This window comes from Rhinolophus hipposideros (assembly GCF_964194185.1).
Source record: "Rhinolophus hipposideros genome assembly, chromosome: 12".
In the NCBI taxonomy this organism is placed as follows: Eukaryota; Metazoa; Chordata; class Mammalia; order Chiroptera; family Rhinolophidae; genus Rhinolophus; species Rhinolophus hipposideros.
Genome location: NC_138058.1, coordinates 42185614 through 42208312, shown reverse-complemented (window position 1 = coordinate 42208312; position 22699 = coordinate 42185614). Strand labels below are relative to the sequence as shown.

At 36.6% G+C, this 22699-nt stretch overlaps 1 protein-coding gene across 12 annotated transcripts in view; it reads right to left on the bottom strand.

Annotated features, from left to right (window-relative positions):
- NRXN1 (neurexin 1) overlaps positions 1-22699 on the bottom strand; it is a 1108907-nt gene that overhangs the window by 636526 nt on the left and 449682 nt on the right. For 9 of the 12 annotated variants that reach the window (XM_081069306.1, XM_081069308.1, XM_081069310.1 and 6 more), the window contains 2 exons: positions 21783-22084; positions 18442-18603 (listed from right to left, as the gene is read on the bottom strand). In XM_081069306.1, coding sequence (XP_080925432.1) covers positions 18442-18603; positions 21783-22084 — 464 coding nt within the window. Of the gene's footprint in view, positions 1-18441; positions 18604-19643; positions 19689-21782; positions 22085-22699 lie in introns of all 12 variants that reach the window. The other 3 variants (XM_081069302.1, XM_081069305.1, XM_081069291.1) reach the window with 2 other exon arrangements.

Below are 22699 nucleotides of genomic sequence, written 5' to 3'. Positions count from 1 at the left end.
TCCTGCTGGATTTTTAGGCTACAAATACAGATTTCCTTGTTTGCTGCTCAGCGGCCCACACACACTCGGAACGCAGCTCAGTGTTCAATAGATGTTTACTGAACAAATAAATGAATGAGTCTCCTCTTGTCACTCCTAATTGCCTTTCCCATGAGCATGTCTCTTCCCAAAGCTTCAATACTTCTTTCATGTGAATATATTGAGTAAATGAATGAATCTAAAACAAAATTCATTTTTTCCCCACCTTTATCCAATACTCTCCCTGCCACTGCCCTGGAATAGGTTTTAGAATCAGACTGAATTAGTTTAAATCTTTGTTCAATCTATCAATAGGACAAAACCTCAGGTAAGTTACTTAGGTTTCCTAGCAATTTCCTTAAGAAATAAATTTAAAAAAAAAATCACAGAGAATAATAAATACTACTCGGCTTGTCCCAGCCATATACATGCTTATCAGTTCTGATCCCTAATTCTCTTCTCTTTAAAGGTATATTAGCTATCTCATTTAATACTCACAAATATGTCATGAGATAGGTACTAGTATATCTCTATTTTGTCGATGAGGTGATCAGCAAACAGAAGAACTGAGACTGTGACTGACTTCCCCAAGGTCACACCAAAATGGAGTCCTAGGTGTTATTACTCCAAAGTCCATGTTATAAACCACCACTCACAGATTGCAAGCTCACTAAGAAGTAGGATTCAGACCTTACAAAAATTGATGAACTCCATAGCTCTAAATAAAATAAGCCTTCAGAAGGTGGTCACTAAATACTGAAGAATAAACAGATATGTTTACTTTTTGAAATCTGATCTCCCAGTTTGATGGTAAGCTATTTCAGGGGAAAGTTTGTGAGTATCTCCCACAATGCTAAGTGCAATATACTCAAGAAATATTCTTTGCTTATAGATTATTATGTAGTATAGAAAACATATTTCACAATGCTTTTCTAAATACATGGGGGGAGAGGTACATGAAGAGGCATTTTAAAGTAAGGAGATAAAAGAAAGAGAAGTAATGTAGAGCAAACATGCTTCACTGAAAGTTGTATGAGTTAACATCCCAGAAACCAAGTAATGATTTCTTTATCAGAATAGGGACTATATGATTGAGAAATCCGTCCTGTTAATTGGGATTGAAACAGTTGCAATTGGTGAAAAGAAAATCATCAGAAATGTTTTGATGTTTTCTGTAAGACACTAGGAAATACAGTATAATTCCAGTTGTGGATAGAAACGTAATGCATTTTAAACACGGTGAAAGGGGTGAATAATTGTTTTGTCAGTTGGGGTAGATTTTCGTCATCTCAATGAAGGCAAGCAGAAAGGCATATCAGAAAATGGGCGATACAAAACCCAATGGAGGAAAGCAGACTGATTGCTTAGATGAGAAATTAATTATTGCAAATTACCTAGACAGTTTAAGATTAAATGAGGAACACAAATAATAATTTAGAAGAGATGTACTTGATTTCAAAAGCAAGAACCACTTGCATATACAATGTTATTGAAAAGCTTAAAGAAAACTGAAGTGAACTATTATTTTCTCAAAGTGAAAAAAAAAAAAAAAACACCACATAATGTATTTGCTTAATTAGAGTTCTATTACTTAGTTATAATTATATCCTTCCACTGATACAGCGTAACCTACAGAGTTTGGCTATGATTGGATTCTGAAAATTTGGAGAGGGGAGATTTCTAAGTAAAAATACTAAGATTTGCTTCCTGTACCAAGGAATAGTGATGAGTATAAAAGGCACGTTTTATTGGCCCTAAGAAAGCTCATAACTTTACTTAGAAATTTCTAGAGGAATAAATGAAGTGTGACCTTCATCAATACCATTTGATAAACTTTTTTGTTAGATGATGACATGTAAGAAAATTAAAGTTAATTTGAGAGATGCTTGTAGAATCATGTGATTATTCAAGTTCTGCTAAGAATAAGAAAAGACAAATTGACCCAAAAGATTGACAAAAATAACTGACAATGGGAAAACGTCTTTTCACATTCTAAGTTTATCTATGAATGAAAAACTAGGGGAAATATGGGGTAATGTTGTGGATGCTTCTATCAATATGATTCTTATTTTGTTAAAATTGAAGATTTGTTTGGATGAATCAAAGATGCTTAACTTATTAGAGACATATTTACAAAGGAAAAAGTCACTTAGGAGAAGTCACTTAATCTTGCTGTACCTTACTTTCCTCAATTGTATAATTAGAGGTTTGTTTCTGTTTCGTTTTTTTTTTTCTAACCACTATTATATACATTATTATATTTTCTTCTAATTTCGACATTTTATGGTTATGGGATAGCATGACTACCTAAGAAAGAAGTTATAGGTAAATTAAATTAGAGTGCTGCAAAGATCTGATAAGCTTAGACATTTGAAAATTAACTCTTAGATCTGTCCTTCAAACAGTAGGAAGTTAGGTTTGACATGCATGTTAGATACATGATTTTTTAGGATACTACTAGAACAACAGAAATTCTGACGAATGGTACTGGATATAGTATGCCAAAGGCTTGAGTAAACTCAAATGATTAAGAAATCAACAGTCAGAAATCATGATCTTGACTTCTGCAATATAAGAAAGTCAGATGTTCAAGAAGGTCCAAAATGTTCATCTCAGAAAGTGTTTAAATAATAGGAAGAGAATACCCTGAAATTTAAAATTAACCCCACACATTTTAAAAATTTTTCATGATAATTTTACTGTGTATGAACATCTATTTTAAGTGGACTTTCATAAGTCTGTATGGTGTTGACCAGGAGGATTTAAAAAAAACACTTGGATTAGGTCAATGTTTGCCATCTCTGCCATGCACATGATAGATTAGAGTGTATTTAAATACCATGAACATGTACTGTTGCATAAGGTAGGTTTAGCTTCTTCTTTGCTCTGAGGCAATTTTATCTCACTTGTTAGTCAAACACAAACCAGTGTTATCAAACAGAATTATGACATGACATCTTTGATATCTGCATTGTTCACTGGTTCCATGGAGCTAGGGAGGGAATCAAAAACAATATGGAAAATGATGGAGGGAGTTACATTTTGAAAAATCTGGAGTAAGAATGTTAAGACCTGTTTTTCTACCGAGCTCAACTAATGGTTAACCATGAGGCCATAACATGTCTCTTCATTTTGAATAGAACTGAATGTTCCTACCTTCTCTTTCCCTTTAAACTCTTATGGCCTTATGAAAAAGGCTAGGAATCTGAATGGCTAAGATTTAATGGATTCTGTAATATTTCATCCAGATTTGGGAAATTCATCAATTAGGTGTCACTGAGAATACAGACAAGCACACATGGGGTATGAAATCTCAGAACCGAAACAAACAGACAAAAACATAACTTCCCAGGTTTTTAAAGGGAAAAAAGAGAGTGAACATCTTGCCCTACCTTTTCCTCAGAGGTTTTGGCATCCTGAAAAATTCCACTGAGAGCTAGATTAAATCATGTCTCTTATTTCCGCTCCCCATCCAAGCTCTACAGAGATCTCCTGTATTCATCTTTTAATTAAGTTTACTGTTAAAAATCTTTTCACAATTCAGAATTTTTTCTTTGAATTGGCATATACCTTCTTAGAGTTGCTCTTCTTCTTGAGTTGTGTGTGCATTATTTTTCCTACTAAGAAAGAGGATAATCAAAAAGAAGTTCTTTTTCTGTCTCTTTCTCTCTGTTCCTTTTCCCCTTTCTCTCTTTCTCCATTTCTCAACTTCCAGATATACTTCCTATTCTTAACAGAATAAAAGGGAATATGGATTCTGGCAGAGGAAGAAACAGACTGTAATGACCCAAAGTAGGAGGAAGCACTTTTCGAATCTCATCCATGTTTTCCACCGGAGCCTCCATCTCCTTCCACACTTCCACACTGCTTCTAGCATGTGTGGTCATAGACAAACAGTGGAGATGGCTTCTTTCTCTATGATTTCTGTTCTGTGATGGAGTCCAGCTGCAGAGCTGGAAGGGATAGACTGGTATGAGAGTCTTTCCATCAAAGAACAGAAGACATGCTTGGTCTCGGATTTCCCCCTGGCGCATGCTAAGAATCCAGTCAAAAAATTTACGAGAAGCCAATTTCCTGGAAGCTAATAATATCATTCTTAAAATGTACTCTCTGGCACAGATCTCTCACCTGTTCACCAGCACCATCCCCTCCTAGGACCAAATTATTATTGAAAAATGGACTGCAAGGGAATTCAATGCAGAGCTCACCCGTCTCCTTTGCCAGAACACAGGGAGGTATGTGGCAGTGGAAGCATATCCAGTATGTTGCATTTTTAACAACATCAATGTTTTGATTATATGTCCACTGACTAGACTCTGGGACCAGCTATGGGTTTAAAGCAATGAAGCTTTTTTGATGGAAACCTGTACAACTCAATGAAAATGCTGGGCTCTCAGCATCAAGGCAGGTGATTGCATCAGAAAGGCTTCAAGGGCCAGGAAAGAGAAGGACTCTGGATAATTTGATTCTGGATGCTTTGCCCAACTTTTCTTAAGGGGGGAAAAGAAAAGAAGAAAAAAGAAACTAAGCAGGCAGATAGGAATCTCTTTCAACCCACATTCTGTCTTAGATTTTAGGAGTATTGTGTTTGTTGCTTGTTTTTGTTCAGTGAGATGGTGGTGGTGGTGGTGGTGGTGGTGGTAGAAAATTCTCATCTTTTGAGGATAATTAAAGTCACTTGAGTGATGTGTTCGAAGCTGTTTGGCCGAATGACTTTGAGAAATGTCTTTCAGAGAGGTTTATATGAAAACTATCTGTGCTTGCAAGCGCTACCACAGTGAAGGTTCTAACTCAGAACTTAAATTGTATTATAAGAAGGGACCTGAAAGCTAATGCAAAGCTTAATCCCTTCTATGGACAGATGAAAAACCTGATGCTCTTAGTAAAATACATTGGGTTGCAGTTTACATGTACTGGTCAACTTTGAGAATCCTGCCGTCCAAAGGACCAAGAGATTCCTATCTGCCTGCTTAGTTTCTTAGTTTCAGGAAAACACTTTTCTTATTTCCTTTGTGCTTCCCACCACTTTTGCTCCCTGTTCCTTTTTAACTCTAATTTGAAGAATAATAACGGTTTGGTTGCTTTGTTTGGACAGAAATGTGTAGATTTTCGTTGTGTTATATATTTGATTCTTTCTTTTCCAGAACTCACCAAGTCATCTTGATTCTATCTTTGAAGTATCTCTAAACTGTGCAGTATTCTCCACACCTCCTCTGACCAAGATCAACCCTTAACTGCTCTCCCTTGATCTGTTAATATATATATATATATATATATATATATATATATATATATATAATATACATATAATATATATAAAATATATGTATAATTATATATATACATATATATATATTTTTTTTTTAAACTGGAGGCATAGGCTTTTTTAATCCTTTATTCCTATTAAATTCTGATGCTACCACAAACCTCTCTAGAAGAGCCTATGGAACCGTATAACAAATAGCAGCCTTTGTTAAAGTCATTGCATCATTCACAACTGCATCCCCTTAAATATTTGCTAAAAAGGCAGGTCTATTGGTAAATCAGAAACTGTGGGGACAGGGACCTGCAGTTTAATAAACTCTCAGGTATTTCTTATACACAAAACTTCCCACCATTGCAGCAGTGATGTCCTGTCATCATTTTATCCATATTCAACATCATTTTCTTCAATTTTTATCCAGCCTCAGTGTTCTCTCTTCCAAGCATCCTTTCCCTAGGCACACTGGCTAACCCCAGGCATTCTCCAAACACAGGGTACATTCTTTTACGCACAGGCACTTCCTCCAACTTTTCCTGTCTCAACTTTGTATATCACATCCTTGTTCTCTTGGAGATATACTACTTTACTTTTCTTTCAATGCCACGCTCAAATATACCTCGTGGGAAAGCCTTGTTGGACGTTTTTCGACTACCCTCCATACACTGTGTTGTCTTAGAATGTAGCACAAATCTCTGTGATAGACCTTCTCTCACTTGAGTGTTTTATAATGAATCTACTCAAGAGTAATAGAGCACCAACTAAGCCCCAGGTTGTAGCACTAAAGAACTAAACATCACAATCCCTGCCATCAAGAAAATCATCACCCAGTTTCTCATAACCAGAGTCCCCACTGAACCGCAGAACACAGAAAGTTTTTTGTATCATTATTTTCTCAGTTCTCCTAAGGATGATACATAACTAGCATCATCACATACGATGGATGTCTTAGGGCCTTGGGCTTAATCTTCTTGAGGAATCCCCATTTATCAAATACTGGTACAATTAAATTATAGTAGCAATAAGTGCTGTGACAGAGATGAGATCAAAGTGAGGTGGAAAAGTAGAATAAGGGTACTAACTCTTTATGTGTTTGCTTTCCCTGTACCGTGTCCTTTTCTTTCTCTACCTCGCATAGTATCTAGTATAGACCCAAATCATGGTGGTCATGGAATACATTTTTGTTGTTGTTGAATTACAGGCACTGTAATTCATTGTTATGCTTCTTTTGTCTTTGGAATCTGGCCATGGAAATGCAAATCATCCATATTTGTAAATCCAGCATCTACTCAGTGCTTGAGACATAGCTGTCACTCAGTGAGGGCTTGGTGAATAAATGAACTGATTTGAAAGTGTACTTACTTAAGGATCATGAGTACTACTTAAAGAAAAAGATAATATAAATGCAAAAATCTATCCTATTATTTAAACCACACTTCTGGGCATCTCACATCAAATGTAGTTGCTTCCTGTGTTATGTAGATTTCAGAGATGAAAAGAAAGAGCTTATTAAAAGTGCAAGTAAGGTAGTATAAAGTGAAAAAAGGTTGCATTTCCCTGGGTGGGGTAGGGGGTAAGTGGTGGTATATTCAGTGTTTTTCTAATTTAACAAAGACAAATAAATTTAGTTTGAATATATTTTCAAGAATGCTTCTAATTACAAATTGAGTTTAGGGGAAGATAGTGGGAAATATATAAAATGCCATAGGATTCTGGTGTCCTAAAGAAATTTTGAGGGAGTCTGTGATACCTCCTTAATTTAATGCAAAGTCTGCAGCTACCTGGACTCAGAGTTGTCTTTGTATAAACATCACATAAGTGCATACTTCACACTTTTCCTGGGATTCATGGTTTTTCCACTTATATCAATTAAAGGCATCTCTTTGTTCTTTAATCACCTAGGAAATTTCAGTCTGAGCATGCTTCACTTTAGAGAGGTGCCATACTTCTTAGCTGCTTCTAGGGGGCTCTTTTATTAAAGTACATTTTGCCATAGCAGCATTTCTGTAAATGGTTTCTTAATGCCTCAAATCCCCAAGTGTCTAATTTATACCCAAAGAAGAATTTACTTCCTATAGGGCATAACCTATTATATTATAGTTGTTAAAATGTAAATAAATACATAGAAATCTGTTTAAGTTAGCAAATTATGGTAAAGTAAAATAATTCTATATAAACTATGGCCTAAAAAAATGAAAGGTATATATGGAATTCAGTGTAAGAATATTATTATGTGGAAATGATAATTAACCCAAGGAAACCTGCATACAGTGATTTTCAGCATCCTGGCAAGGGAAAGCATTTTGCCATGAAAGCAGTACTCTAAAAATCAAATAAAGGTTAGGAGACCTAGTTTTAAATTGTTATTAAAATACACAGGCATTTTATTTTCATGGTCATGGGCTTAGTTCCAAATTCTTCAGAAACAAAAACTTAAGGCTTGGATAGCTAAGTACATAAGTACATTGGATAGTTGGATAGTTAAGTATTCATACCAAGATTGTAGCTGCCCCAAATATTGGTTGTTAGGGTACTGGCCCTGTGTGTGTCCTGGTGGCTTACCTGTCCTTTGTAATCAGATGAGAAGCCCCTGATGTTCCTCTCAGGAAAGAAGGCTGAGCCCATCCAGGGGATTGGAGGGAATTGAGTTTGGGAGAGTTTCTTGGGGGCCTTGGCGTTCTGAAATGCCTAGGATATGACCGTAAGCTTCAGAGTCACTACAGAGCTATTAAGTTGCACATTGTTTTATATTTGGATATTTCTAAAATCCAGATCTGAGTTGCAACCGGGCTGCATTCTAGCCTGGGTTAATTGACAGTGTTTAGTGATTCATAACATAATTGTGCATCTCATAGTCAATGATGGCAATAAAATATGGAGGTTGAAGTACTCTCACTCAGTGATTTTCAAACTTCAATTTGCATATGAAATCACCAAGGGATCTTATATAAAATGTAGATTGTGATTTAATAGATCTGGGGAGAGGCTTGAGTTTTTTCAGCTAAAATGCCCGATAATATTGATGATGCTGGTTCACAGGTCATACCTTAAGTAGTAAATCCTAAGATGGGCTACAAGTTGTTAAGGGGCTTTCTTTCCTTTTAAACTACCTAAAAACTACAGCTTTTAGTTGTATGCCATTGTTTTGAAATTGTTCTTATATAAATTCTGTGTAACTTTTTATAATTGTGCTGATTAACAAATAAATTAAATAATTATTAAATAATAACTAAAGCTAATGTTAACAAGGGATTGATTTCAATCATTGGTGACCATACCTTTTAGTGAATAATGTGAATTTACTCTTTCAAACAAACATTTAAGTCTCACCTGTGAGACTTCTCTTGGTCCACAGGTGGTGAATACAGTCAGGGAATGTAGTAATTATTTTTGAAAAGTAATGTTAATTGAAATCTGATGATGATGATAACATCCTTAAAAAGTAACACAACAAAACAAAACACAAAAACAAAACAAAAAAACAACAACAACTTGTATTTGAACTTAGAAATTAAGTGACTGTTCCTTAAAACGATGCCCACGTTTTTCTAAAAGTTCTGTGTCTCAATCATCTTCACAAGTCTTTGCTAAATTGCAAAGAGGATATTATCATTTAGGAGAACAAACAACAAAAGCACACTGGGCTTAGTGTCAATAAACAGAAGTTTTCTTCTGACTTCTTTTACACATTAGTGTTTTGGCTTTGATAATGTTACAAATAATTTATCATCTCCAAGTTAATTCAATTTCCTTACAAAGCTCTTAGGAAAGTTAAACAAAATAACTTTTTAAATAAGATAATGTGTGCAAAATCTCATAAACATGTATGCAATCAAGACAATCTGCACTTAGGGTTCAGTGCAAAATGAAAATGGGGGGGTTTCTTGTTCAAAAGTTATTAAAAATTTCAAAATGGCAACAGAAAGACATCAACCCAACCGCAGAATCCTTCTGTGTGTGGGACCCCGTGTGATTATAGGTGACTTGTGGTGAAGCAGGCCCTGTCTGCTATGTACCTGTAGCTAAGTCCCCAGGCTGAGAAAGTACAGTATACCAGGCATATGCTGATTACATACTTTCACTTACGTCTTTCAAGGGAAGAAAACTAAAGACCAGAAACATTAAATAACTTTTCCCAGTCCACACAACTATCACGTGTAGGGTACCAGGATTTGAACCCAGATCTGTCTGATTCCAAAGACATTTATCTTATCCGATTTAACATAATACCAATCTATAAGCAGTTACTTCCACTCCCATTTGATTCGTATTTAAAAACCGATGCTCAGGAAAAATATATGTAGTTGAAGGACAACTCACTTATGACCTTGGTTAAATGACATATATCAATCTAATTATCTCATATCCCAGTACTTGGCACAGAACCTGGTACATAGTGCATAATCATGTAATACACACAGAACTAAACTAAACACTCAGAGTCACCAATTTGTGCATAGAATGTTTACTCAACAATGATAAAAAATGCACTTTCCTATTATTTACAATCACATGCTTCTAAATAACTATTATTTTAATTTTAAAGTAACTAATTTGTTTTAAATGTATTTCAATAGTGATGATTCTCCTGGGGGGAAAAAAAGGACCAATTACCATGCACAGGAATAATTTTCTCCAAACATAGCACTCAATCCAAAGAACTAAACACAAAAGTACATCCTCTCATTATAGAAATTAAGATGAAATTCAAAATATTACTTGTTCTGGATGGATTTCAGATTTTTAAAATATGGGTCAAACTTGGTGAAGCACAAACTTGTATTTCTAGGGAGCTTTTTAATTTCTCTTTATTCATATGTTTTTTTCTAATCCTTTATGCCATTTAATCTTTCCTATTATTTTCCAATTCTGAGAATGGAACTAATTCAATGTGCTTCTTTCCCATATAATAACATGCTCATTATAGGGCTGAACAAAGAGAAACAGAAAGGATAACTCCTATTATTTTGTCACCTTCTCTTTGAAAGTATTACTGATTTCCTCTGGCAGAATTATTCAGTTTCTGCTGTATTTCTAGAGCAATTTTTCATACCTACCTTTAGGAACTTGTATTGTAATTTTCTGTTTCTTTGTCAGGCTTTCCTTCCTGATTCCTTTGTGCATTCTCTCACTTATCTATGTGTCTCCAGAGTCTAGTACAGAGCCCAGCACATCGTAGGTATAGATGAATGCTGGCTCACTGACTGCACACACGAACAATGTTAATACACAAGCAAATGGAGTGATTTAAACAAGATACTCTAGTGGGGGCTGAAATTAAGAGGAAATGTTCAGTCTTAGACATTATTCATGACTGCTTTCTGCTGGGCTAGGAAATGTCATATACTATAAAATGTATCAAGTCCTCAGAATGAAAATGCCATTGAACCCCCTACTAAGCCATGTTATGGTAGCTTGATATTTGAAAGCACTACCAACTGCTGATATAGTTCCAGGCTATGGGGCATCTGCTAAAAATGATGGGGAATAAAAAAAAATCTGTGGGTCCCCGGGAAGGGAATTTGCTATGTTCAAAAAGCTGAATTCCAGACAAGGACTCACCAGATGCTTTGTAGACTAGAGAGCTGAGTTTCACTTCCTTGGGGACCTGAGCAGATGGGACTCCCTGCACCCAATCTTGAAGAGGAGTGTGTATGGCAAAATGCCTAGTTTCTGCCCCAATTGCTTATTTCCCATGCCCCTAAGGCTACAACGCACAGAAGTAAACTTATTCTTAGCAACGTATGAAGCCAACACTTTATAGAAATCTAGAAAGTACTTCCAAATGTGGTTTATGTGCATCTCTGTTCATACGGCTGGCTACAGAGTATAGGAATTTATGACAAGCATTATTATCTTATTTATGCCCTGAGAAGAGAAAAAAAGGATCACAGAGGTAACATTTCAGTGCCAGCTAGAACATTGGGAGAAAAAAAAAAAAATCTCACTGGAAACTCATGCATCTAAGAAATAGCTACCACTCCTTCCCCTCCACCTTGGATACCCCTTTCTCCAATACTCTAGCAACCTAGGCTACATTTTTGTTCCAACTTTCAGCTCAAAGTTCGTATAAAGTCCATTTCATCTAATTTTACCTTTATAAAAATATTGAGAACAAGAAAGAAAAAAGAGATTACTCTATGAGTAGAGGACGTAAAATACAATAGCAGTTAAAGGCAAGGATTATTAGTTATCAGCTATCAGCTAAAGGTCAGATTATTCAGGTTCAGATCTTGGCTCTGTTACCTACTTAGTAATTGTTTTTCCTAGTTACTAGGTAACTAGGTTCGTTACCTAGTTAGTCAGTTACCTCCTGTCTCCATGTTCTCATTTGTTAAATAGGGATAGTACTAGTGTGTAACTATTGTTATGCTCTGAGAGCTACCTTTGAATATACAAAGCACTGAAAAAATGGGGACCTCTCTTTGACATATATTAATAAAAGAAGTATTAAAAATAAAACGCTATAAATCCACATACACACCCACACACACACACACACACACAAATTGTGTTTTTTTTCCTTCTATGACTCCCTTACTGCTATGTTTGAAATACTGCATATTAAATTGTTTCACGTGGTTCCATTAGTTTATTTTTTTTTTAAAGTACTTGTTATTTTTGCTGTGTTATTGATGACTCTGGGCACATGCCTATTCGATAACTCACTGGATGTTGTAGACATTATATGAGAAACAGAAAATGCTTAATATATTATTATTACTACTCTGTGATATAGCAACTCCTTTACTCTTTCATCAATAGCTCTGACTTTAATATCCCTTTGTGTAATGCCTAGTATCATCGGCATAATTACATAAGTATCGCAGTTTACTTGTTTATCATTGGGGTTTGTTTGGATGATTTGATTCAGGCAGCATGCTCTACTGGCAGGAATGCTCAACTCAGGGATGGAAAAACAAGGTCAGGGTCGAACCCCACCATTCAGAGGCCTGTGTTCTGCTGAGATCTCAGGGTCCTTGGTTACATAATGGTGTTATTATTATTATTTTACTATTATCACCATTACCTCACAGGGGTTCCTGAGAAAACACCATTAAAAAAGGAAACAGAGATTTCTAAGTTTTAAAAAGCTGTGGTCTATTGTCCTCCAAATGAAAGGCAGCAAAGATAATTGGCCTCTGCTTGCATTTTTGGTGCTGACACTTTATTACAGCAGAAGACTTAAAACACAGTCCAGTATGTAGAAGATCTGAAAGAAAGTAGGCAGAACCTATAATAAATCAAGTTAGTGGCACATAAAAATTTGTCAAATTCTTTGACATTCCCACAAAACTCCAGCTTCTTTTCTCGAAGTTTTAAAAGCAAACTGCCATCTTCAGTGTTTTAAATCAGACGGAGAAATTTTATGTTTTTTCTAGAGCAGGAATTCTGCTCAAAACACTGTAGGCCAATTTGTCTCCTCTCCAGCTGGACTAAACCAGCCTCTCCTATGAATTGTTAATCCAAGAGCCTGCCTCTCTGAAGACAGCCCAGAGTCAATGCATGAGTCCTTGTGTTGTGGGAATTCCTTTGTGTGTTTTTTTTCAGTCTATTAATTTTGGGGAGCATTATCAAAACCTATCTTACAATGGGTAATTCAAGTGAGGACATTTTGCCAAAAATAATTAAGGTAGCATTCTTCCTAGCAATATAATAATATGGTGAGTAAAAATATGGGTATCGGTATGGTCAATGTCTAGGAAGAAGTGAGACAGGAATGCATAAATCGATTATTTTTCCTGAATAGTGAAAAAAGTTTGTGGAAAAGTTATAGTAAGTAAACTGTAAAATGCTACCTACCCATATACAAACTGTGATAACATAATAAGAGAGAAAAGGTGGAAAGTATCTATAGGTGACAGAAACCCCAACAAGGAAGAGTCTGGAGGAAATGAAGACCTGGGGAGAAATGTTTTTAGTCTTCACTTTGGAGCCTATATGAAGAAGTCCTCTGAATTAAAGAAGTCCTCCCTCCTCCCACATTTCATGATTTATAGACATCAGTGACATCTCCTTACCCTCCAACATTCCTGCTAGGTCACATTTCTCAAATAAGTCACTAAGCCTTTCATTTCAAAATTGGAAAATTAACTTGAAATGCAAATGCTGCCATGGCTTTTTGTTCTTATATGTAAATGACAGGGACTCCACTCCTCTCTGAGCAATGAGGAAAGTAAGACGGAACAGAAGGATACCTGAGGACTTGTATTTGATAAGCTAGTTCTACCACAGAAGGGGTAATTTGAGAAGCCTTGACAATGTTCTAGAGTTCTCTGTTGTCCAAAAGAAGAAAGATAGAAATTAAGGGGTATTTAAACAATGGAAATATCACACCTCTTTCCCAGTGTTCATACTGGTGCATTGTGGGAATTTTAATGCTTCCACTGCGTATGGCAGAGGAGACCATGATCACAACAGGTAGGAATCAACTATTCTTCACAGTGGAGGAAAATGCTTACATAAGATGATATTTTGTGAACCTCATCCACCTCATAGACCAATTTCCAAATTTTCAGTGCTGAAAGTTTTTCAGTGTAATTAAAGCCTGAGCTGATCTAATTAGATTGATGAAATTTTCAGTAGGGATTTAATTCCCCCTAGCACTTCACTTACTTACTTACTTTTTTTTTCTTTCCTCTAGAATTCTTCCTTAGACTCATCCCAAGCAACTTTTAGTAGCAGTATTCTTAATTGCCTCAAACAACCCCAGCAGGTACATAGGGCTATAAAGAAACTTCAAATAAAGGATGTTAGGTTGTTTTATTGAATACAATCCTTTCCTACCTCTTCAGTTTCAGTTCCCTACTAACAAACTATGTTAAATAATCTTCACTCTGCAGGAGGGAAATAGGTGTTTCAAAGCATTTTGGAGGCACAAAGAAATGCATATAGCAGGAGTAGATGCCAAGACAAAATTAATGAGGGAGCAGCACGACCCTTCCTGTAATTCATTTACTAACAGCACCGAGCCCACATGGTCAAAATATTGAGGAAGAAACATATATTAATGAGATGTTCATCTATCTTTGAAGATTTAGAAAAAAAAATATCTCTAATGACCATCTTAGGAATCAGCTGTTATACTTTTATACAGAACACTGTTTTCCAAGTATTCTACAGCAAATGGGCTGCAAGTGTCCTTAAATAGCTCCGAACAGCTCACTTAGATGCCATGATTTATCCTTCTTCAGGATGCACCAATTCCCTCGCCTGTTGTAGTAGCCACTCAAAAACTACTTCTTGGAAAAAATAAATTTAAAATGATCAATAATTTTTAAGCAGCATATATTTCAGCTTTTACTCATTACCAAAATGGCAATTCACATATAAATAAATGTGTCTGCCAATGCATGATAAGTATTGTTTTTATAAAAATCAGATTTAAAAAGCCCAAGTTAGAGTTAAGGAAGAGCTTACATGGGTTTATTGTTAAGAGAGATGCAATGAGAATGAACATGGCAGGTTCCTCTCTTTTCAGTAATTCTACCTATTGTCCTCTAGGAATTTTATAGATGTGGGTTGCATACAATAGTCATTTGTTATTTACAATTTTTCCTTTAACTTTTCTCAAATTTATATCCTTAAAATTCATTTTCGGTGAGCTCAAACGTTTCTCCAAAGGCTTTTTCATTTACTTATGATGAAAATAAATTTGGGGGAAAACACAATTACTTTGTTCCCCTCTTACACATCCCTGGCCATTCAACGTTCTCTCTCATTTAAATAAAGTGTAATATATGAAATTCAGGTTTTGGTAAACTTTATTTTGAAATCTGATAGTCACTAAAAAAATAATAATAATTTTCTCACTGAGGATCGGTTGCTTTACATGCAAGTCCAGTCTCATTTCAAATAGGCATGATCAAACGCCATAGTGGGACAGCCCTAAGTGCTTCTAAATGAACATTCGATTATGGGTTGTTTCATTATCTAGAGTAACTCCCTTTTTCACTTTAACACCTAAGGAATAAAGATGCGAAGATACAACAGTGGTAGGCCAGCTCTAGTTCTGTTTCTTGAGCGCCACTGTTTAAAACGAAACAGAGCCAGCCATCCACGTACTGTACTTTATCGGACAGTATTCTGTGCTCTAACCCGGTTACCCATTCACTGCTCTTGTGTGGGTCAAGTAACTCCTGTACATCTGCTTCCCCATTTCCAGAACAAGGAGGTTGGATTTGGAGCATGATTCCCAGGATCTTTCCTATTCTAACACTCCAAAGTTTCTTCTGTGACTTCAGACAAGGTGTTGTATCTCCCCTACGACTGCTCATCCTAAAAGGGATTACATACTAGATTGAAAATAAATATGTTATGCACCATGAATGAAATCATAATTAAGGTTTTATATATGCAATGTGCTGCAGGGCAGAAAGCCCAAGAGAGAGTAAAGGAAGGCTTACATAGGATTAGTGTGGAGAGAAATGCGGACATTGGGCATGTTCCTCTTTTTTCAGTAAGTCTACAAAGCTCACTTATCTGAAACAAAGTGATTTTACTCAAAATCTCTGATACTTTGTCACAATTTCATTCCAGAGGTAAGAAGAGCAGAGCATTCGGAATAGATAGTAATTCAAACATGGATGGAAATTATACGCTATCTAAAAGCCCAGTGAGGTCTGTTTTGATTTATAGGATGATCGTGCCTGTATCTTTCCACTCTCTAGTGTGTATGGAAGAAATAAAGTGAAAAAGATTACACATCAGAAAGAAAAAACAAAACAAAACAAAAAAACCTGGCAGGACTTGTTCCAAACACATACCCTAGGCTGTAGAAGAAAGATGTTGGAAGTGCCCAACCAATAAAGAGGAGTGATATCTATTCAAAACATAGAAAGATAACAACTTGGTGAATCCCCATTATATGGACACAGTAGCTACCAATTAAATGTTATAGGGGAGACCATCTGACTTCTTTTTACGTGTGTGTATGCGTGTTTGAAAGACCAATTGAAAAGGGCTCTAAAGTATATATGGACTACTCATTTTCATTTAAACATTAAAGACATTAATCTGAAGTATAGTTTAATCTGAAACTGTAATCTTAGATTAAGGCAATCCACTGCAGCTTCATACACAGAAAAAGTTTCCTCATCCATAATGAACTGCCAGAAGACAATGAGATTCATCTGATTCATCTGAACTCAGGTATTAAATGCAGATATCCTCAAGTTCTTACAGGACACACAAAAGGGCTCCTTAGCTAAATTCCAGATTCTTCTGCAGATCCATGGATTCCCTTTTCTTTTTCTAGTCCATAACAGGATTAACTTTCTATGGCTAAAGCAGGGCATCGGGGTTGATTGTAGGTTGGTCTATTCATAGTGAAAATGGACTGGGTGGTTGGGGGTGTGGTTCTGCTCCCACTCACAATTCCCATCATCAGAAGGAGGTTTCAAATATCTTGTGAAATCTAATTCTTTTGTATTTTTTACCATGTTTTTCCTCAACTTGAAATATTCTCTTTACCCCCTTCTTATCCAAATCATAATCACCCTTCAAGACTCTCACATTCTTACCCTTCTGTATATATTCCTTGTCTACCATATCTCTCACTCATTTCACTCCCTTATGACCTCAATTGGGTATAACCACGCCACATAATTTAATACCTCATTCCTCACAGTCTATCGCACAATTTTAAAAACAGTTTCAGTTTGAAACAAAGTTGAGGGTTTGTATAATTTTCTATAGCAAGGACTCTAACACACATTTCTGTTGGGACGCTGTATATTATGGTGGTTGAGAACACAAGACTCTGAAATCAGACTTCCTTGATTAAGCCCTAGTCTTTAATACTTGTTATGTGAGAACTTGCTCAAGACACTTACCTGCTCCAGACCTCAGTTTCCTGTCTGAAAAATGCAGATAATAAAATTACTACTTATATTGAAATGGTATCTATAAATCTCTCGTTGCATACAAAATAAGAGCTCAGAAAATGTCAGTACTATTATTATAATAACTACAGTGATAATAATTATGTTATTATGTCCACAGTCCTGAGTTGTACTGCATATTTTTTAAGAGTAAAAGTTATTAATCCCTCCCACCACAAAGTATGGTTAGACTGTCAGAACTACATCTCCTTGTCTTTGTTGAAACTGTAGCGTTCTTAATCCCCCTTAGGCCTTTTCTACATACAGCTACGTACTGGGAAATGTAACATTCACTAGGTTCACATAAATGCAAGACAAGGAAGGATAACTCAGGCAGTGCTTGTTTTTCACGGATGCTTACCCAAGCCAAGTTTAGATGATTAGAATGTTTTCTTTACAAGTAACCAATGTATGGCACTGCTTACCCACACCACGTATAGCTAACCATTAATAAATTCAGAGTCATTAAACTTTACATTTTAGAAGTCCACATCATTACGCTACAGCCATACAGTGCAAGCTGTACCTCTGCCTAAAGCAGCCAGAAGGAAGTGTGTTGTTCCTGAATGAAAACAGGCAGCTCTTATGGGAAAATACTCATATAAGTTGAAATTCAAGGACTTTGTGATCTTTCTGTCCTCTTATCCTAACAAGTTCCAATCCTATCAAGAGTTACAACAGCAAATGGCAGCTGAGAACGAGGCTGAAACTGCTGATACCTTGCAGAATGACAGTTTTGCTCAGGTAAATATTAACTAAGCTCATCACATCAGAAATGAAACAGTTTTACTTCTTTCAAAACATATTGGAACTACAGGAACACAATTGTTTCATCATAGAGACTCGAGTTTGTTTGTTTTTTATATAGTCTCTCTCGTAGCCTAATTATTTTTCTTATTTTTTCCTGTAATGCTCAAAGAAGTCACCACTGCATAATACACATAACACCTAAGGCAATAAAGTAGAAATGAGCAAGGCATTTAGCTTAACCCGAGATCTAATATTTCTTTCTGATTGATTTTATTTTCTAGCTAAGACACAACTGTCCGTGTAAATCTTACTTGTGGATTACTGACAGACTACTAAAGAGGAGGAACTTAATTTGTTCATAATGCTCTATGAACCGCCCCCTCCCCCGATATAAACAACAGTAGAATATTGAATTTAAAGTTGTATCATTTGACTCCACAAATACCAGGTCTTCAGCAAAGGTTCTTTCAGTCCAGATCTGAAATGATGAGATCACGAATTAGGCATAATTCTAGTAACAATGATATTTACCTCTTTGAGACAGCCCATAAAGTTGTTACTGACTGGTGACCCTGGAAGGTCTGCTGTGCTGGGACTGCCTCCAACATAGAAAAAGTCATCAGACCCCAGCATGGTGTAATCTTCTTGCGTGTAGCCCGTTGTGGTAAGAATCCCATCCACTGATATTGTAACCTAGATAACAAAGCACAGGGAAAGGACACGCTATACTCAGACCTACGTACTGTAATCCTGGGATATGCCTGTTTTGTGTTTTGTTTTGTTTTATTTTTTCATTTTGCTTTTTGCTTTTTTTTGTTTTTGTTGTTTTTTGTTGTTTTTTTTTTCTTTTTTCTGTTTGTTTGGTTTTTATTTTTAGACCTATGGCGGAACCCATTTTCATGTCTGTTTGAGGTTTATTCTTGGATTCTATTCGACTAGCCCTAAGAGATCTGAACTAGTTAGCAAGTTAACTCATTAGTGAACTAGTGTGAGCATCATCCCTACGGCAACTCAAAAGTTATTTAGCAGACACAAAAATGGTGTTAGTAAAATGCTTCCTAGGTTAGTTTTGCTGGTGTACATATTAGTACAGTTTCGTCGTCTGTTATTAACTAATCACAACGAGCACCTTGATAACATAAAAGGCACAAGCTATTTCCAGCAACGTCACTGTTTGCACTATTGAGCAGCAGTTGTTCAGCATGCAAGTGCCTACGTCCATGCCAAAGGGGAGGGAAGGCAAAACAACCAGTGGAAGCGGCACACACTGATGTGCACATGCAGGAGGGACAGTACAGATCATAAAGGAAAGGAAAGGAAACAGGGAGACCCAAAGGAAAAAACAACTGCTTTGTGATGACGGAAAGATGAGTGGGTGTGGCATCTCCAACATTCCCAAATCAAGAGTGCATGCCATGCATCATGAATGGTTAGAGACTGGCTGAGCCTGCGGTCACTCAGGCCAGCCACCATTTTGTCTTATCCCGTGTTAACCACAGCTGGATGCAAAACGTTCGAAACGTTAACGATGCCCCTACAGGTGAGTTGGAAAACGGAAGTTGACAGGAACAGGTAAAAAATAAGAAGGTCAACAACAGATGAAAAGAAGGAGGTCAAAGTAAGCAGAAGAGTACCAACCGCAGTTCCTCTTTTGTTAATGATGTCTACAGTTAAAAGAAAGAAAGAAAACACACGGCAAACCCAAAATAAGAAACAATTAGAATGATATCTACCGAACAATGTAGTTTGTTTACCATAGCGTGTCCAATGCCTGAGTGCTTTGTGGAGAAGGGGGGAGAAAGGAAATTAAAAACTGTGAACAGAATAACGATAGTTACTTAAAAAATATGATGGTCTCTACCATGTTAGTACATTTTTTGATTCAGGTAACGGTTAGTAGAATGAAACATTCCATGAATGACATGTTAGTTATTAAGCATGTTAGTAACATAGAAAAAGGGCAAAAAAATTTTACAAGAAAAAAGCAGACTAACAAATAGGCCTCCCACAGAGGTAATTTTTTCCTGACAGTATTGTTCATAGCTTGCTACTAGACAGAAACGGATATATGGCAACGTTTCCTTTGTCTCCCTGAGTACATCTGACAGACATTTAAAAAGTTTAAAAGGGATTCAAAGGCCTAAAGCTCATCAGCTAACCACTGCCACCCTCCCCCACCCTGACCCTCCCCAGCCCCAGCAAATTCATAGGAAGCAGTTGGCATTGCCCTACTACTCAATTTTACAGCATACAAGGACTCCTCCTCAACTCCAAAACTTCCTTCGGTCATATTGATGGACTTTAGGGTCACAGTTTACTGCAATGAAACAAAGCAAAGATCCTGACACATAAAATGAGTAGAATGGATTTGTTTTTAATCTGTCCTGCCACACATGCACCCCAGCTGTATAACTGCAGTTTCCTTTGAACTATAAATTCACAGTTTGGTTTACAACCTGAGCAAAGGCAAATCTAGAAAGTGGGCTCCTTAAGCCCCACCCTTCCTTCTGTGCTTCTCTCAAATGAGCCTCCGGTCTCTTGGTAAGTATCTGAGAGAAGAAATGAAAAGTAAAACCAAAGAGACAGACTTATAGGAAATCCGTGGTCTACAATGATGGTGGGCAGCCGTCTCCCAACGCAGGTGGGAAGCATGCAGGGTCGCTCCCATGCCAATAAGGCCTCTGAAAATTCTTTGGTGGGGTGGGGGTGGGGGGTCTCTAGAATCCTTCAGTTTTACTTGTCTACCTTAGCTAGACTATATCTGCACTCCTAAAATTTTTTTTTGGTTCTCTACCTTGGATAGTTTAAGCTTTTCAGAAGTAGGAAAGAAAAGATTAGACAGTTAACAGCTCAGAAAGAGAGGGCTGTTTTAGTAAAGGAAAACCAGAGACAATCCGGTCATTCTGCAACTGTTCAGAAAAACAACAAATATGTTAAGGATATTAGTTTGAGATCAGCATGTACTGCAGAAAAATTAGTCACTGTCAACATTTCACAAAATGATACATTGTAATATCATTAAGTTTCAAATAGTAACCAAAACTCGGAATGTTCAATTAATAAGGACAATCTACTCACTTTCATCTGTGTGTGTGTATACATATATATATGTACATATATATATACTGTAATAATGTCTCAGTTAAAAACATATAGTATATGTGGACCTATGGACCCATGCAATTACTAAAGAATTGGTATTTTCCTAGTATATAGACATTTGTAAGAAATTTTTTAATACGATTAAATACAAATGGTTACCTAGAAGATGAACTGGTCTCTCCAGAGTCATTTGGGGTTTAACTTAAAGTGTCTGTGCTAAAAATAAAAATATATTCATAAACAGACTCTTCAGGAGATATGTAAACTCCCAAAGTCATTTTTCCCCTCAGGAACTTTTCTTGTTCCCGTTTCAGAGGTGGGGGTGGGGAGGGAGAAGGGAATCGATACAATCCCAAATCACAAATACATCGTTTTTTTGACTACAAAAAAGGAACTGTGATTTAATGACCCCAATGTGCATGCTTCCAAATGATCACCATGAAAACTGTAATTTAAAATCAAACAAAGAAAAAAATCCAAAACACAACAAAATCACACACATCACAGGAAGGGCAGGTCGCAGAGATATCCTCGCAGCCCTCGGGGAAATTGTCATATGTCGCTGTATCAAAATAGACTTTGGGCCCCCAGAACTTTCTAGATATGCCCCTGCTCAAGTATGGCAGGAAGATTCATCTCAACAGAAGAAAAAGCTAATTTATAAGCGACTCTGAGGAGCCCTACATTATGTTGTTGGGGTTTTCAAGTACCACACACACAGCTGTAGCGAGAAACAAAGCCAGTTACTCTCTTATCCACTGCGCTGTTACCTGACGCAGATTCCTGGTGACTTTCACATCATGCCAGGCATTATCATTAAACTTTCCATTCACGGGCTCCACTAGTGCTTCAAAGGCCCCTGATCCCAAATTAATGACCAGAGAGACAGCTCCATTTTTCAGGGCAAGATTGACATAATCAGCTGATTTCCCGGTGTGAAGCATCAGTCCATTCCTCTGAAGGGTTTTAAAGGACAGAGTTATTTCATCGCTGCTGCTTTGAATGGGGTTTTGAGACAAGTCGTAGCAGAAGTATTCAGATCCCTTGAAAGTGGCAATATACTCTTCTTTTCCTAGAGAAAAACAGATAAATACATGCATAAGTAAAGCAATATACTATGTATATCAGCAAATCTCAACAGAAATAATAATTAATCAGCCCCCAAATTAACTCTTTGTCTAACATTTTTGACAAGAGCCCTGTTAAAGAGAGTCAACAGTACTATAGGGGGCAGTATATATTTAACAAACCTCCTCAGCTATGGGCCATCAACTATGGTAGCTAAAGCTGACATTCAATTAATTTTTAAGTGTCACTGTAAGAGTTCTGATCAGAGAAAGTAGCTCTGTGATATCTCCAGGGCACAAATCAGGTACCATAAATGCATATTGGATGTTTCTACTCTGTTAGCAATAATGGATTCCGATGTGTTTGCAAAATTCTCTCTATCCCATTGAGGCATTATTTTAATATTTAGTGAGACATTTATATTTAAAGATCTTCTCAGTGAAAAACCAAATATTTTCACCACTAAGAAACCATAACAAATTATCTGGTGAGGAGAAAGCAAAGAAAAAAAAAATGGATTTTGGTCTGGGAGTAAACAGATCTCCTATAGAGCATGTGCATTTTTTCTCCCTGGGTAAAGGGAGCAGTGATAGAAAGCTTAATGGAATCAGCTGGATTG